The following is a 17719-nucleotide window of genomic DNA, read 5'->3' on the forward strand; positions in this document are numbered from 1 at the left end:
CCTATATTTACAACCCTAATTTCCAAAAATGTCGGGACAGTATGTAAAATGCTAATAAAACAAAAAGGAGTAATTTGTAAATATACTTGTTCTTGTATAAAAATAATAATAATAAAAAAAACATAATAAAGACAAAGTTAATAATGTTTTACTTTATCAACTTCATTGCTTTTTGCAGATTTTTCTGAAATTGATGCATGCAACACATTTTGAAAAAGTTGAGACAGAGGCAGTTTAGGACTAATAACAATTGGACAAGTTGAAATAACATGGTGATGTGAAAAAGGTGAGGCAATCGTGCTATAGTATACAAGCAGCCTCCAAAAAAAAGCCTAGTACTTAAAGAGCAAAAATGGGTCGAGACTTGCCAATTTGCTAACAGATGCATCAGCAAATAATTCAGTGTCTTGAGAACAATGTTCCCTGAAGACAAATTGGAAGGATTTCAGTTATTTCACCCTCTACAGTGCACAATATAAAGGATTCAAGCAATTTGGTCAAATCTTGTTGCATAAAGGGCAATTATTTCTTAATGCGTGTGATCTCCTATCCCTCAGACGTCACTGTCTTAAAAACCATCATGCGTCTGTAATGGATATCATGACATGGGCTCGGGAATGCCTCTGTAAACCTTTATCAGTCAACACCATTCGCCGCTGCATCAACAGATGCAAGTTAAGGCTTTACTATGCAAAGCGGAAGCCATACATCAAATCTGTCCAGAAATGCTGCCAACTTCTCTGGGCTCGGTCTCTTTTGAGATGGAATCATGTTTTGTTGTCCTATGAGTCCACATTTCAAATTGTTTTTTTGAAAAACAGCCATCGTGTTCTCCGGTCCAAAGATGAAAAGGACTATCCAAGCTCCAAAAGTCAGTGTATGTCATGGTATGCGGGTGTGTTAGTGCCCATGGCATGGGTAAATTGCACATCTGTGAGGGCACCATTAAAAAAAGATATGTACAAATTTTGGAGCAACATATGCTACCATCTAGACACTGTCTTTTCCAGGGACATCCCTGCATTTTCCAGCACGAAAAGGCCAAACCAAATACTGCCTGGATTAGTATTTGGAGAAGACCTGCATAATGGATGAATTGGGGAAAATTCCGCTTGCTAAACTTAAACTTGTGTCTTCAGTGCCCAAACGCTTAATAAGTGTTATTAGAAGAAATGGTAATGTTACACAGTTGTAAACACTCGACTGTCCCAACCTTTTTGGAGTATGTTGTAATCATTTGATTTAAAATGAGTGTTTAATTAAAAAAAAAAAAAAAAATTCACAAGGTAAAACTTCAGATAATGTGTTGTTGTTGTGCTTTCAAGGGTGAATGGAATTTACAAATAACTCCTTTTTGTTTTTATTTGCATTTTCCATACTATCACAACTTTTTTAGAATTGGGGTTGTTTTTCTTTTTAAAAAAATGTAATGTCTTAATCCTTTCTAGTCCCTCTCTTGAAATCACAACAGGAAATATTGTTTTAATGTCAAATTAAATAAATGCATTAACTACGTTATCTTTTAAGCAACATTTAATTAAATAATCTAATAAATGATCTTTGGCAGTCCTAATACATAGCCTCGCTATATTGGGTATGCAAAACTGAAATCCACATTCTTTATGTGTAGGCCTATGATAAGAAATATTATATCTTCTTTGTCACAAAATATAACATGCTCAACCGTGTCTTAACCAAATATTATGTTTACATAAGGCCCTTTCCCATTGCAGGGACAAAAGCCCATTTTAGGTTCTTTTCCCCGTGAATAGTACTTTATTGTGTTTTTGCACATGAGGAACTATAGTTCCCCTTCTGTCACTCGACGTTGTGTCGATGTAGTGACACTAGGGGTCGATCTTGAGAGCCTGAGACACCTTCAGATCTTTGAGAAAAGGCCAATGAGAATTGGCGAGTAGAATTTGCATGCCGCTCCCCCCGACATACGGGTATAAAAAGGAGGCTGGAATGCGGATTCATTCAGATTATTTCTTCGGAGCCGAGTGGTTGTATTTCAGCGAGCTGAATACTACTACTGATCCATTCACCTCTTCAGAAGCGTGTGCTGTTGGATATATGGCACATTCCAGCGGCTTTCTCTCCACTCTGCACTCCACTGCAGACTATGGCTCTTTGACAGCGCTTTAAGAGAGTTTATTTCCTCTATTAGAGCAGGTACAGTGACGTTGAACGTCTTTTTAAAGATGAGTCTTTTAAAAGATGACCTTCCGTCTCTGTGCAGTTCCTGGATGCGGTCGTTACCTCTCCGTCTCTGACGGTCATGATCACTGCCTCTCATGCCTGGTCCAGAATCACGTTGAGGAAGCATTCATGGATGGTTCATGTTCTCATTGCGAGAACGTGACCATGGAAACATTGCGGTCGCGGCTTTCTTTCTTTCGAGGGAAAGCCACTTCAGCTGTCCTCCCCGCTGGTCCTTCTACCTATGGGTTTGAGGCCGCCCTGGTTGACGCTGAAGGCAATTCGGGGGCTTCAATGGGTACGGTTCCGCCTGGTAAACCCCCACGGACCGCCCACTCCACAGTACGCTCATTTGCGCCTGTCCAGTTCTGGGATGTGACAGGCAGCTCGCCTCAGTGCCAGCCTAATGTCTCTTTTGGAGCTCGTGAGCCAGATGATATGTCGATCGCTGCATCAGAGAGTGCCTTGGTGATGTCGGATGCCGAGTACTCGACCAGGCTGCCGCCTTCGGGTGTGGCAGCCCAGTCTGAGGCCGACGCGGAGCTGACCGCCATGCTTGCCCGGGCCACCATGAGTGTTGGGCTTGAGTGGAACCCTCCCTGAGCACTCGCGGCATGACGACTGGTTTCTGGGTTCAGCGCGCCGCTCACGGCCACGCCCCCCTCCAGTACCCTTCTTCCCAGAAGTGCACGACAAGCTGACGCAATCACGGAGGGCACCTTTCGCTGCCCGAACCCGATCCTTCAGTTTGTCCGATATCACTTCCCTCGACGGTGGGGCGGTCGAGGGTTATGCCGCGTTACTCCAGGTGGACAAGGCGATCGTGGCACACCTGTGCCCGCTGAGTGCCACCACCTGGTGGTTTGCGCTCTCATCGCATGTCGCAACTCACCCGTCACCTCCTCCTCTGGAGTCAGCGGCGGCTCAGGTCGCTGCGGGCCACTCATATCCCTGGCAACCTCAACACCACAGTAGATGCTCTGTCACGGCAGGTGACGTTCAGGGGAGTGTGGAGACTCCACCCCCAGGTGGTCCAGCTGATTTGGAGTCGATTCGGCAAGGCACAGGAAGACCTGTTCGCCTCCCAGGAATCCTTCCACTGCCCGCTCTGGTATGCCCTGACGGGAGCTCCCCTCGGTACAGACACGCTGGCACACAGCTGGCCCCGGGGGCTGCGCAAATACGTGTTCCCCCCAGTGAGCCTACTTGCACAGGTTCTGTGCATGGTCAGGGAGGATGAGGAGCAGGTCATTCTCGTGGCTCCATATTGGCCCACCCAGAACTGGTTCTCGGGCCTCACGCTCCTCGCGACAGACCTCTGAAATCTCCATGTCTGGTCCCTGGATGGGACGCGGCAGACCTAACTGGTCTACCGCCTGCAGTGGTTAACATGATCACTCAGGCCAGAGCTCCTTCTACAAGGCAGCTGTATTCCCTGAAGTGGTGTATCTTCACTAAGTGGTGTTTTCCCATAGTGAAGACCCCCAGAGGTGTGCAGGCCTATGCTTTTCAGTGCATGGTCAGTGCTTTTCTTCCTGCAAGAGAAGTTGGATGGGCAGCTGTCCCCCTCCACTCTCAAGGTCTATGTAGCTGCTATAGCAGCACACCACGACACTGTCGAAGGTAAGTCTCTTGGTAAGCACGACCTGATCATCAGGTTCCTGAGAGGTGCCAGGAGGTTGAACCCTCCTAGGTCGCACCTCTTTCCCTCATAGGACCTCTCCGTGGTCCTTTTAGGCCTACGGAGAGCCCCGTTCGAGCCCCTAGAGTCAGTCGAGTTATAGGCCATCTCATTGAAGACCGCCCTCCTGACCGCGCTCTCTTCTATCAAGAGGATCGGGGACCAGCAAGCGTTCTCTGTCAGTGAAGAGTGCCTAGAGTTCGGTCCAGAAGACTCTCACATGATCCTGAGACTCCGACCGGGCTATGTGCACAAGGTTCCCACGACCCCTTTTAGGGATCAGGTGGTGAGCCTGCAAATGCTGCCCCTGGAGGAGGCAGACCCAGCCTTATTGTTGCTGTGTCCGGTGCGTGCTTTACGCATTTACTTGGATCGCACGCAGAGCTTTAGACGCTCCGAGCAGCTCTTTGTCTGCTTCAGCAGACAGCGGAAAGGGAACGCTGTCTCCAAACAGAGGCTTGCCCACTGGATCGTGGACGCCATCGCTTTGGTCTACCAGACCCAGTCTGTGCCTGCCCACTTGCGGGTTCGAGCACACTCCACAAGGACTGTGGCATCCTCGTGGGCACTGGCCAATGGCACCTCTCTAGCAGACTTCTGTAGAGCAGTGGGCTGGGCAACACCCAATACCTTCACAGATTTTACAATCTCCGGCTTGAGCCAGTTTCGTTTTGTGGGAGGTGTTGCAGCCTGTGATTGATCAAAACCAATGACTCACAAAGCAATAACAAATGCGAGGAGTCGGCAGCAGCCATTTGTAAACAAACTTACAGCAGCTAGCCTACTACTCAGAGTATTGTGGTAATTTTACAATTCCCTTAACAAAAATAATTTGAAGAGTGTGACTATACAGAAAATAAAGTGATTTCTGAATTACTACATCAAATTTTTCCTGAGATGATGGATATAAATAATCAGATGTTTATCGAGAGTGGGTAATTGAACTCTTTTATATATCTTAACCATCATGAAATTTAGTTTACATGAGAGAAGTATTGCGTGCCTGTTACTGCGTGATTAACTTGCATCAAGACATGTTTTTAAGTCATCGTGTGAGTATTTCAGTACAGTAATTTATATTGAGTCAGAAACGCCTTTTTTGTAAAAGATTGTTGATAAATAGGTTTATAGTGTATTTTCAACATGTTTTCCGGTGAGTTCAGTGTGTGCTGCTTGGTAGTGTGACTGCCTCATCTCTCCTCTCACTTTGGCTGCAGGACACAGCTCGGCACGCAGGACTTACATGCCCAGTGTAAATTGTAACCTGAAGACACTGCTGCCTTCAGAGGGTGTATAAGGAGGCAGGATGAAATAAGGTGCTCTTAAAACTGTTCAGAGACCAATTTTCTTAGGAGTTCCATTCACCCAAAACACTGTTGTTTAAAACATTACTGATAACTGATTAGGCAGCAAGGCAGCTGCCTACGTTTTCCGATGCAGCCATAGTTAGTGTAAAACAGCTCTAATACAAGTGTAGCTCTGATCCTGGCATCCAACATTGGTGTTGATTTTGTTATTGCTATTAAATCGCGTGTGCAAATAACATCAGAATTAAAATGGTCATCACTTTTCAGATTTCCACCACTGGTTAATTCTGATCAGGGGCACCTGCAGGATTTAATCTGAGGGTACGCACAGAAATCTGCCAAATAAACCTTATATCTAAGGGGGTCCGTGGGCATGCTCCCCCCGGGAGATTTTTTTTGTTTTTTGTTTGTGCAAAAAACAACACCAAAGCGTTCAGTTCTGGTGACTTTGATATAAGCATTTGTTTTATTTTCTTGAGGTTGAGTAGAATAATGTAACTATTGGCTAAAGCATTTCTTCCAGTAACTGTTCAGACAGACACGTTTTCACGCTAAAAAAGCAAAACGAATCACAACCAAGAGCAGGTGTCTCGAGACGTGTTTTTATCAGTTGAAGTTCTTTTTAACTTGACACAGCGTCTAAAAATGCAGCGCTCCCGTGAGAGATGCTAAAAACACAGTGAAACGTGATGCAGTTGTCAAAAGACATCTATCTAGCGAATGTTTAAATGGAAAACGACTGAAAAACAGCACGAGCAGCTCCTTGTTCACATGACACAGCACTAGCTCAAGTTTCTCAAAGTTACCTCTCAAAAAGACAGACTTTTGTTTCAATTGATTGTTGGTACATTTCCATTTCTGTTTGTTCTCTGTATTCTTAAATATCCAGAAACTGTTCTACTGTGCGAGAACCCACTCCAAATGATTCAGTGAGAGAGCGGTCCGAACGAATTGTACTGAATCACAAATCGATTCAGACCGTTTTGCAAGCCTGTATGGCTAATTCACTGAAAAGAACCAACTCAAAATAATTATTCATTCACAAATTGGGCATTGCTAGTTCTTTTAAACAGCCAACAGAAATACGGGACACATTTCATGATTGATGAAATATTTTGAGAGTAAATATTTCTCAGGTCAGTCGGAGCGCTCATGGTATGCACAAGCTTACGGCTGTACAGCTGCAGGCGCCACTGATTCTGATAAAAGGTATTACATAATTTAATTGCAGATGGCACTTGGCTTGATATTTTGCTATCTAATGGAATTAAATTCAAACATTTTAATTGTGGCATAAGTCTCTCAATACATTGTGGGACAACTGTATCTTACTCCAAAACTGTTCAGAATACTGTACTTTCTGATGCTATATATACACACTACAGCTCCAATTCTTGCCTATTCTCTCTCTCCCCAATTAAATTAAAATTAGCTTTATTGCTATATATACAATGTGCAATGTTGCTAAAGCATTCATAAATATATATATATATATATATATATATATATATATATATATATATATATATATATATATATATATATATATATTATATTATATACATAAAAAAGTCAAATGATAATAATAACCAAACAGGTAAGTGCACAAAATTTAAAGAAAGTAACTACAGAGAACAAGAAGTAACAGTAAATTAAACTAACACTTTTAGTATTTAGTGAGGGGCCACCCTCTCTCAGATCATGACAGGAGAAAACATACTCTGCTGCTAAATCTATAAATTCAGCCTTCTCTCCTAGAACATATGAAAGTTTCTCCACATTGCTCACTATCTGTATCTGTTCTATGCAGGAGCGGATCTAGACATTTTTTCATGGGGTGGCATGCAGACTATGAGGGGTGGCAACACCAAAGCAAGCGCCCATACGTAGTTCTTATTGATCAAGGTACCAAGTTTCATTGCAACAAGTATTAGTTCATTAATTGGAGTCACTATCAAATTATAAATATCCATGAATTTGCAATATGACTGCATTTCCACAGGAACCACACATAGTAACCATTTTGCTACTGATTTGCTTACATAAACCTCCAGAGTACCAAGACATTGTCTATTAAACACATCAACAAATTCTAAATGTTCTTTAGCTTGACATAAAACTGGCAATCTGGAATGAACTTCACCACATTATGTAGGCCAAATTGTTTTATTTTAAGTGTACCCATGGATGGAGAGTGCATGCATACCCAATGTTATTCTGCTAATAAAATCCTGTAGGCTTATCAACTTTGTAACAGCTGAAATAAGCAATTTGAAAGGAAACATTAACACAAAGTTAGTTCTAAATAAAAATGAACTCTAGGAAAACTGTACTTTGGGAGGCAGTGCTGCGAAACTCATGGATATTAATTTTAAAACAAAATAAAAGATTATTTTCAATCATCTATTTTGATAAACAGTCATTCTTAATGACCAATTCAGGCACTCAAATAGATATTTCACATAATATGGTAATTTCATCTCTACATCCACTATCAATCTTGGGATTTTGTTAGTCAGTAGATGAACATAGATCAGCAATTTAATCAAGAACATGACTGACTGGTCTAGTGGTTACTTTTTGTGTCTAGTTTTTAGAGGTTCTGGTTTCTAATTCAACCAAATTTAACATTTTATTGTAATAAAACAAGATTGCATCTGTATTTCAGTGGATGCGTGTTACAATTTAAAAATTAAATGCAATGAAAATGCGGGGAGACGAGAGTAGCGGAAACACAGACACATTTATTGACCATTCTGTATTTGAAAAAAAAAAACAGCTAACTCCAAGGTTCTGACAGCGACAACCACAAACTCCCCGCTCCAACAGCCGAAATCTGCGTGAGAGCACTGGTGACCAAGATGGCACAGCTCACAAACACCCATCTCCCATCACACAACCCAGCCATGGAACATTCACTTTATATAGGAAGGAAACACACTGCATGCCGGTGCTCCCCATTAACAATCAGCTCACCTGGTTACCCCACACCTGAGAGCAATTAAGAGAAAGGAAGATAAAGACAATACACATGCTGTACATACAATCAAACAATAAGGCTGAGTAGGCCATCACAATGGGGGACATTGTAAACAACATGGATAACAGCCACAACAAACATTTATCATAAAATTAAAAATAACACATTCCAGCGCCGGATCTCCAATCAAAACATACACAGATCAGATGAAATAGAAACTCCTACTCACGAACTGGAATCTGGATTATACACATACCTGACGAAAACTATTTCAGAAAGTGCTGAGGACATGTCTCAACTGATGGCAATATACTGAATAATCATTCAGAGAAGACTTGACTTTTGTTTTTTTGAGAAATTAATCTCTTACTTCTTTTTTCTCCATGTATTTGTCCATATTGTCATGTTGTTGTGGTTGAGGAAATAATCTAAAAAAAACCCAAACACTGCACATGCGCTGTAGCAGCAAGTACGTGATTGGCTGCTGCTGTAACACATCAAGCCATTGGCCGCTTCTTTATCCTATCACACAATTGACCACTGATATACTTTCACGTGATTGGCTGCCGCTGTAATCAATCACACGATCAGTCCGTGTAGTCATTTGTGCGTCCGGTGAGAGTTGAGGCAGTTCGACATTAATAAACCCCTACACAATGTCAACATCTTTCATTTATATTTTATACATTTGTATACTTATACTGGGGTGGCAGATGGGGTGGCAATGCCTTTTCTTAGCATGGCATTTGCCACTGTTTGCCACCCCAGTAGATCTGCCCCTGGTTCTATGACTTTAAAATATGTCTGATGGTCTCATATTTGCTGCACTCAGTGAGCATCCTCTATGACTCCTTGAGTGCAGTATGAACACAGTTTGTTCTCTCTGGGTCTCCAGCACTGTCTGTGCCAACCTGTCTCTACAGACTGTGCTCACTCACATGATACTTCATCAGAAGCTTCCTGTGATGGTAGTCTTTAATTTTGATCAGATATGATGCCAATTTATATGCGGTCCTAATTTTTTGGAAATAGGTTCATTTATTTGAGTTTTCTTTGCCAATGATGAATACATTGTTCTTGAGTTGTGTTTTGTATTTGTTTTAATTTTGCCTGCCTGAATTGAATTTATACATTTAGCTGGTGCTTGTCCACTAAGTACTGTAAAGGGTCTGCTCTGTGTATAAACGCACAGTGATGGTGATTTTCTGGGGAAGAGTCCAGAATATACTGGCTCTCTTTTGAATGTCAGTCTCTTTTGAAATCTGCCCAGTTCTGCCCTACAGCCCATGTTAGAAGCACTTGTCTGAACTCCCAGGATGTTTTTACAAAATTCAAGGTAGAAAGTTTCAACTGAACTTTTGTCCCAGGATTCATAATTTAGTTTATATTTGGGTTCCCAGATTTCACTGCTATACAGAAGGATGGGTTTGATGACACTGTCAAATATTTTCAGCCAGTTTGAAATGGAGGGTTAAATTTGAATAATATTTTTCTTACACTGAAAAATGCCCTACGAGCCTTGTCTGTTAGGTCCTTTACAGCCATATCAAATTGTTCAGAAGCTGAGATAGTCAGACCTAAATAACTGTAACATGGCTGTAACGTTTGGAAGGAAGTCACGAGAGCTGGATCTAGATGTGTCAAGAGGTTTAATAAAGAATAGAAGCAAAGTATAAAATAACTTGGTAAACACAGGTATAAGGCAGAACTTGGAACTAGAAACACAAAACAAATGAAACAGCCACGATGGGAACAAGTACAGGTAAAGTGACGGTTTCTAATATTAGCTTCACGTATTCCTCCCATGTGTAATCTCCGGTCTCCGGCAATTCCCTCCACTGGTGAGCTGTGAGTCCAATCCGGTATATGGATTTCAGGGTGGAATCGTCAAATCCTGTGTGGCAGGCTACGGTGCTAAAGAAATGGGAGTATTCCCTTATCGATAAGTCCGCCTGGCTCAGTTGCACGAAGTATGCCGCTAGATCCATTTTTGTGGTGAGTTGTTTTATAACATTTGGAAGGAAGTCACGAGAGCTGGATCTAGATGCAGCAAGAAGTTTGATAAAGAATATAAGTATAAAATAACTCCGTAGACACAGGAATAAGGCAGAACTTGGAACTAGAAACATAAAACAAATGAAACATCCACGATGGGAACAGGTACATATGAACAGATAAGAAACACAACAACTCACAAAGGCTAGGTAGAAATCAGGGCATTATATACACAGGGTAAATGAGGAAATGAAACACAGGTGAGAACAATAAGGAACAGCTGGCAGTGATAAGGGCAGGGAATTATGGGAAGTGTAGACCGGGGGAAACAGGGGCAAAACAACAGTGAATCATGACAATGGCTAAGAATTTCTCCCCCAAATATCTTTAAGATGATTTTTCTTTTGAAAAATTATGACTTTAGACTTGTCCATGTTTATTGGTAAGGCCCAGTTACTGCAGTAATCTAGAATTGAGAGGCTTTCACGTAATCCCTCTTCAGTAGGTGAGAGCAGCAGTAGGATGTCTCTGTATAGAAGACATTTAATTTCTCTGTCCTCTAGATTGAGTCCAGGGCTAGAAGAGATTTGAAGCATTGTGGCCAATTCATTTATATAAATATTAAATAAAGTTGGGCTTAGACTGCAGCCTTGACAAAGTCCCTTTTTCTGGCTGAAATAATCAGTTAATTTATTGTTTATTTTAATGCAACATTTGTTGTCTTTGTACATATCCTTTATTAATTAAATCATAAACCTTTCATCTTATTCCACTCAGAGTCCATTATGCCAAACTGAATCAAAGGCTTTTTTTAAATCAATGAAGCAACTAAATGTTTTTCCTTCTTTTGTTTGGTGGACATATTTGTTTATAAGTGTGTGCAGTGTGTATATATGATCAGTTGTTCTCTGATTTGGCATGAATCCAATTTGACAGTTGATTAAAGTCTTGTGTTCTTGGAGATATTGGACTAATCTGTCATTCATAATGCAGCAGAATAGTTTGCCAAGGTTGCTACTCACTGAAATGCCCCTGTAGTTGATTGGGTAAAATCGGTCACCTTGTTTGAAGATTGGGGTGATTTGATTTTCTTTCCAATTCTCAGGAAAGTGTCCTGATTTTAAGAGCAAATTGAATATTTGAGAATGGCCTCATTCAGTTTGGGGCTGACATGTTTCAACATCTCATTGCAAATTCCATCTGAGTTGCAAGATTTTTTATTTTTGAGGGATCTCTCTCTCTCTCTCTCTCTCTCTGCCTCTCCTTCGCTCTCCACAGGTGGTAGATTGAAGGCTTGGTGGAAGGGGGGGGTGAAGCTCTTCACTTCAGCTCATGAGGCAGACTGATCATATCAATCAATCTCTCTACCTCACTAACAGTGATGCAGAATAGCTTCCATCTTTACAAGGAAAAGAAAGATCGCACCAACAGACTTCTGACCTCTCACACTTCATAACATAAAAAATAATTTGTCACGTTGCCTTACTTCATGTGAAAAATTGTACTTCACACTGTTTGTTTGAAGGAGACATTTGGATCAAGTAGGTCCATAATACCCAGAGAGATCTATCTGTTAGCATTCCCTTTGATCTCAATGGCAGTTGCTTGGCTGGCATATGCATTCCAAGAACAAATTCTGCCACCTTTGATCATGGGCACTCAGTTCCATATACAGGTTTTTCAGCCAATCACCTGAGCCATCAATGTCATGTGACTAATCACTCTGGAGTCGAGGGAAAATACCTATCCGAAATGTTAATTTGCTGAGTCAATTTCCATTTCAAGTAAAATTTCACTCTTTTTACAAGCCTCCTACAACTAATAATAATCTTAACATTAGATAGATAGACAGACAGACAGACAGACAGATACTGGCCAACATCTACTATGATGAAATATCTGTGCTTTATACTCTATGTTGCTTGAAAAAATTTTTTTTGTCAGAATACAGAGTGACTTCTGAGAAAGAGAGAACGACACTTTTTGCCCCCATAATGGTGTCGTTACGGCACCTACTAGCAGGGGCATGCTAAACAGCTAAATCTTGATTACCAAAAGATAATTAAACAGTTGACTATGATTTGTCAAAACACTAACCAATAAAGTTGAAGCAAATTCCAGCTAAGTAAGAAATGAATCTTTAGCCAGAACACAGGACAAATCTTAAGTCTAGAGCTGTCCTTTGAAGCCTTTGACAGATTCTAATAATGCAGTTTTGCCATATCTGCAGATGCTGCCAGCAGTCAGAGCAGCCAGATAGAGAGAAAGCAGGCTTTTAGATAAAGCTGTGTCTATATTAGTGTGAAACTGAGCTTAGGCCAGAAGACATCCAGAAGACTTCTTAGGCCAGAAGACAGAAGATGGCAAGTTGTGTCATGCTAGCATGTCTATGGCTTAAAAGATCAACAGATTAAGGCTTGAATGAGAGTCTGAGGCCCCAGTAACACCTTGTATTAACATGCATTTCATATCCGGATAATATCTGGATATTCTTTAGCTGGATTGCATTTACACCTTGCAGTCAAATGCGTCTCCACTGTGATCAGATAGAGATCTGATCAGAGTTAACTGCACAAAATGGAAAACACTACTTGCATAGTATATCAGAGGCTGTGGCAACTGAAAATTATCTGTCTTTTAGCGAGTTTTAAAAAACACTGATGGATAATTCAAATGTTTTCTATAATTTTAACAGTCAGGATTTTTCAATTAAAATTATTTGGTGGCCAACAAAGCTACATTTCGGGTTGCCGAAACAAACTGAATGATATTCAGCTCACGTTCGGCACTTTGCATAAGCTTCTCATCTAAAATGTGCGAGTGAATTTGTGCTCAAAAGTTTGCATACCCTTGGAGAAATGGTAATGTATGTACCATTTTTAAAGAAAACATGAGTGAGCAGGCAAAACACATTTATTTTATTTCTTATTGGATTCATATTCAGCTGTAGTTTATAACAGAATGGCACAATCATAAAACAAAACATGGCAACAAAGAAAAAAATTAAATGACTCCTGTTCAAATGTCTGCATACCCTTAGTTCTTAATACTGTGTATTGCCCCCTTTAGCATCAATGACAGCGTGCAGTCTTTTGTAATAGTTGTCTATGAGGCCCCAAATTCTTGCAGGTGGTATAGCTGCCCATTCGTCTTGGCAAAATGCCTCCAGGTCTGCAAAGTCTTTGGTCGTCTTGCATGAACCGCACGTCTGAGATCTCCCCAGAGTGGCTCGATGATATTAAGGTCAGGAGACTGTGATGGCCACTCCAGAACCTTCACCTTTTTCTTCTGTAACCACTGGAGGGTCAACTTGGCCTTGTGGTTAGGGTCATTGTCATGCTGGAAAGTCCAAGAGCGTCCCATGTGCAGCTTTCGTGCAGAAGAATGCAAATTGTCTGCCAGTATTTTCTGATAACATGCTGAATTCATCTTGCCATCAATTTTCACAAGATTCCCTGTGCCTTTAGAGCTCACACACCCCCAAAACATTAGTAAGCCACCACCATGCTTCACAGTGGGGATGGTATTCTTTTCACTATAGGCCTTGTTGACCCCTCTCCAAACATAGCGCTTATGGTTGTGACCATAAAGCTCTATTTTGGTCTCGTCACTCCAAATTACAGTGTGCCAGAAGCTGTGAGGTGTGTCAAGGTGTTGTCATTTGTGGCATTGGCACAGTAAAGGCTTCTTTCTGGCAACTCGACCATGCAGCTCATTTTTTTCAAGTATCGTCGTATTGTGCTCCTTGAAACAACCACACCATCTTTTTCCAGAGAAGCCTGTATTTTTCCTGAGGTTAGCTGTGGGTTTTTCTTTGTATCCCAAACAATTCTTCTGGCAGTTGTGGCTGAAATCTTTCTTGGTCTACCTGACCTTGGCTTGGTATCAAGAGTTCCCTGAATTTTCCACTTCTTAATAAGTGATTGAACAGCACTGACTGGCATTTTCATGGCTTTGGATATCTTTTTATATCCTTTTCCATCTTTATAAAGTTCCATTACCTTGTTACGCAGGTCTTTTGACAGTTATTTTCTGCTCCCCATGGCTCAGTATCTAGCCTGCTCAGTGCATCCACGTGAGAGCTAACAAACTCATTGACTATTTATACACAGACACTAATTGCAATTTAAAAAGCCACAGGTGTGGGAAATTAACCTTTAATTGCCATTTAAACCTGTGTGTGTCACCTTGTGTGTCGGTAACAAGGCCAAACATTCAAGGGTATGTAAACTTTTGATCAGGGCCATTTGGGTGACTTCTGTTATCATTATGATTTAAAAAGGAGCCAAACAACTATGTAATGATAAATGGCTTCATATGATCACTATCCTTAAATAAAAGACAGTTTTTTTGCATGATGAGTCATATTTTCAAAATTAATGCCAAAATTTCACAATTTTTCACAATTTCACAATAACTTTTGAGCACAACTGTACTTTTGCTACCAGTGGATGATATATTGTGTATATGCATCTTTCATATAGCCTACACAATGTATTTTCAGTTACAAGTATGTCTTTTTGTAGTTTGACAGCTTGAATGGAACCTCTTCAAAGATGCATCCAGAGAAATTGCTTAATAATTTCTATTCGTACAGTTTACGCAGTTAAACCAGTTTCATAAACTAACCTGCAAAGTCATCAATGCCACTTTAATTCTTGAAGAAGTAGAAAAACATTTGTAACTTTTGTATGTATGCGTCCTGTGCAAGGAGCTCTAAAATACCTGTCCTATGTTGTGATACCTGTGCCTTCCAACCTGCTTCAGTAAATGTTATATTACCCCCTTGTGGTCTCCCAATGCTATTACGCCAGACATTAAACAGTAGCCCAACTCAGTGAATAGGAAAGCATGCAATTAGGCTTCTAATTTAAATGTTGGCTAATGTTAATATATTGATGCCTCAAAAATAAATCGCAAAAATAGCATGCCAATCAATAACTTACATATCGATATTTTATGACATGCCTACTTTACACAGAAAAAAATAAAATAAAACATATTATCGACTGCAGTCACTACTCACCAGCCTGCTCGGTGCTGACGGTGATATTGGCCCGCTGTCTAATGGATCTGCCCATCCCTGACACACCATTCAGAGCCTCGATCTGAAATGTGTAGTTGGCATGTGCCACAAAGTCCTGGACCACCACAGAGGTGCTAGTGAGGCCCAAAGGTCTTGGTATGAAGCGCATGTTACTGTTGCATGGTTCGCAGGGCTGCCCGTCAGCTCCGCATTGGAGACATAAGACATTATAGGTTATATCCTTCCGACCACCTGTGTCACTGGGCGGAGTCCACTCCAGAAATAGGGCGGTCTCATTGATGTTAAAGACCAAGTTTCTAGGAGGGGAGGGCGGTCCTGAAAAAAGAGACACCTGATTCATTAGCAACCATAATCATCATCCTGACAGAAAACCATTTGCGAGAGTAAAAAATACATATTTGTGAAAAATAGAATGCATATTAATAACTTTATCTTCTCCTAATGAATCCTACTAATGACTTAAAAATCACATGAGAGCTCCTGCCGTCTCTTTCTCCCACCCTCCCTCTGGTTTAGCTGATATACAAATGTCTCTGCTCGAATACCCTGGTTTTGCTTACCTATATTATGCCAGCTACGAGGTAGATACAGGGAAGTATGCGTTTATCTACTGTTTCCCAGACTCAGTTAATGATGATAATGAGAATATGTCCTAGACATGATTATCATAGTTAATGATAATTGCATCCACTCGTGAATAACAAGGAACTAATTATTCCTCCTCTCCTGTTTTTAATGCAGATTGCTGCTAGTGTTGAAAAGATTGAGTTTGGTGAATAATTTGAGTAAGCACAATGGGGGGGCAGAAGGAGTGAAAGAGAAGAGGATGATGAAGCAGAAGCCTGGAAACAGGAATTCTGACCGATAAGAAGAGTAGAAGGTACACTGGCAGCCAAAAATTTGGAATATCGTACAGATTTTGCTGTTTCAGAGGGAAATTGGTACTTTAATTCACCAAAGTGGCATTCAACTGATCACAAAGTATAGTCAGGACATTACTGATGTAAAAAACAGCACCATCACTATTTGAAAAAAGTAATTTTTGATCAAATCTAGACAGCCCCGTTTCCAGCAGCCATCACTCCAACACCTTATTCTTGAGTAATCATGCTAAATTGCTAATTTGTTACTAGAAAATCACTTTTCATTATATCAAACACAGTTGAAAGCTATTTGGTTTGTTAAATTAAGCTTAACGTTGTCTTCGTGTTTGTTTTTGAGTTGCCACAGTATGCAATAGACTGGCATGTCTTAAGGTCAATATTAGGTCAAAAATGGCAAAAAAGAAACGGCTCTCTCTAGAAACTCGTCAGTCAATCATTGTTTTAAGGAATGAAGGCTATACAATGCTTGAAATTGCCAAAAAAATAAATAAATAAATAAATAAATAAAAATAATAAATGTCATACAAAGGTGTACACTACAGTCTTCAAACACAAAGGACAACTGGCTCTAACAAGGACGGAAAGAGATGTGGAAGGCCAGATGTACAACTAAACAATAGGATAAGTACATCAGAGTCTCTAGTTTGAGAAATAGACGCCTCACATGTCCTCAGCTGACAGCTTCATTGAATTCTACCTGCTCAACACCAGTTTCATGTACAACAGTAAAGAGAAGACTCAGGAGTGATGTCCTTATGGGAAGAATTGCAAAGGAAAAGCCACTTTTGAAACAGAAAAACAAAAAGAAAAGGTTAGAGTGGGCACAGAAACAGACATTGGACAACAGATAATTGGAAAAGAGTGTTATGGATTTTAACCCCCTTGAGCTTTTGTGGGATCAGCTAGACTTTAAGGTGCATGAGAAGTGGCGGACAAGACATCCATGGCAAGTGCAACAAGAAGCGTGGGGTGCAATGTCACCTGAGTGTCTGGACAAACTGACAGCTGGAATGCCAAGGATCTGCAAAGCTGTCATTGCTGCACATGGAGGATTTTTTGATGAGAAGTAGTTTAAGAAGTTCTAAACATTTTTTTCAAATTGTAATAGTAATTTTTCACATTATTAATGTCCTGACTATACATTGTGATCAGTTGAATGCCACTTTGGTGAATAAAAGTACCAATGTCTTTCCATAAGAGCAAAATCTGTACATTATTCCAAACTTTTGGCCACCAGTATATACACTCACCAGCCTCTTTATTAGGTACACCTTTACATCTACTTATTCATGCGATTATCTAATCAGCCAATCGTGTGGCAGCAGTGTAATGTATAAAATCATGCAGATATGGGTCAGGAGCTTCAGTTAATGTTCACATCAACCATCAGAATGGGGAAAAAATGTGAAGCTATAGAAGATAATAACTGCAACTAAAGAGAGGCAAAGGGTAATTTTTTGTGTCTCCAAGTGTCCAAAAGCAAAAACAGGTTAAAACAAAGTACATTACCCCAAAATGTCTACTTTTACTGTATACATGGATGGAGCACTTTTCTGGATTTTCTTCTAGGTTCCATCACCTTTGTCTCTATGGCACACCCAAGTAATAGGCACAATGGCAGAA

General features: G+C 40.7%; 1 protein-coding gene across 2 annotated transcripts in view; it reads right to left on the reverse strand.

The window, feature by feature from the left end:
• LOC127444014 (ephrin type-A receptor 6-like) overlaps positions 1-17719 on the reverse strand; it is a 220984-nt gene that overhangs the window by 54936 nt on the left and 148329 nt on the right. For both annotated transcript variants that reach the window (XM_051703148.1, XM_051703147.1), the window contains exon 5: positions 15192-15527. In XM_051703148.1, the coding sequence (XP_051559108.1) occupies positions 15192-15527 (336 nt within the window). The remainder of the gene's footprint in view (positions 1-15191; positions 15528-17719) is intronic.

Source organism: Myxocyprinus asiaticus, chromosome 7 (genome assembly GCF_019703515.2).
Source record: "Myxocyprinus asiaticus isolate MX2 ecotype Aquarium Trade chromosome 7, UBuf_Myxa_2, whole genome shotgun sequence".
Taxonomy (NCBI): domain Eukaryota; kingdom Metazoa; phylum Chordata; class Actinopteri; order Cypriniformes; family Catostomidae; genus Myxocyprinus; species Myxocyprinus asiaticus.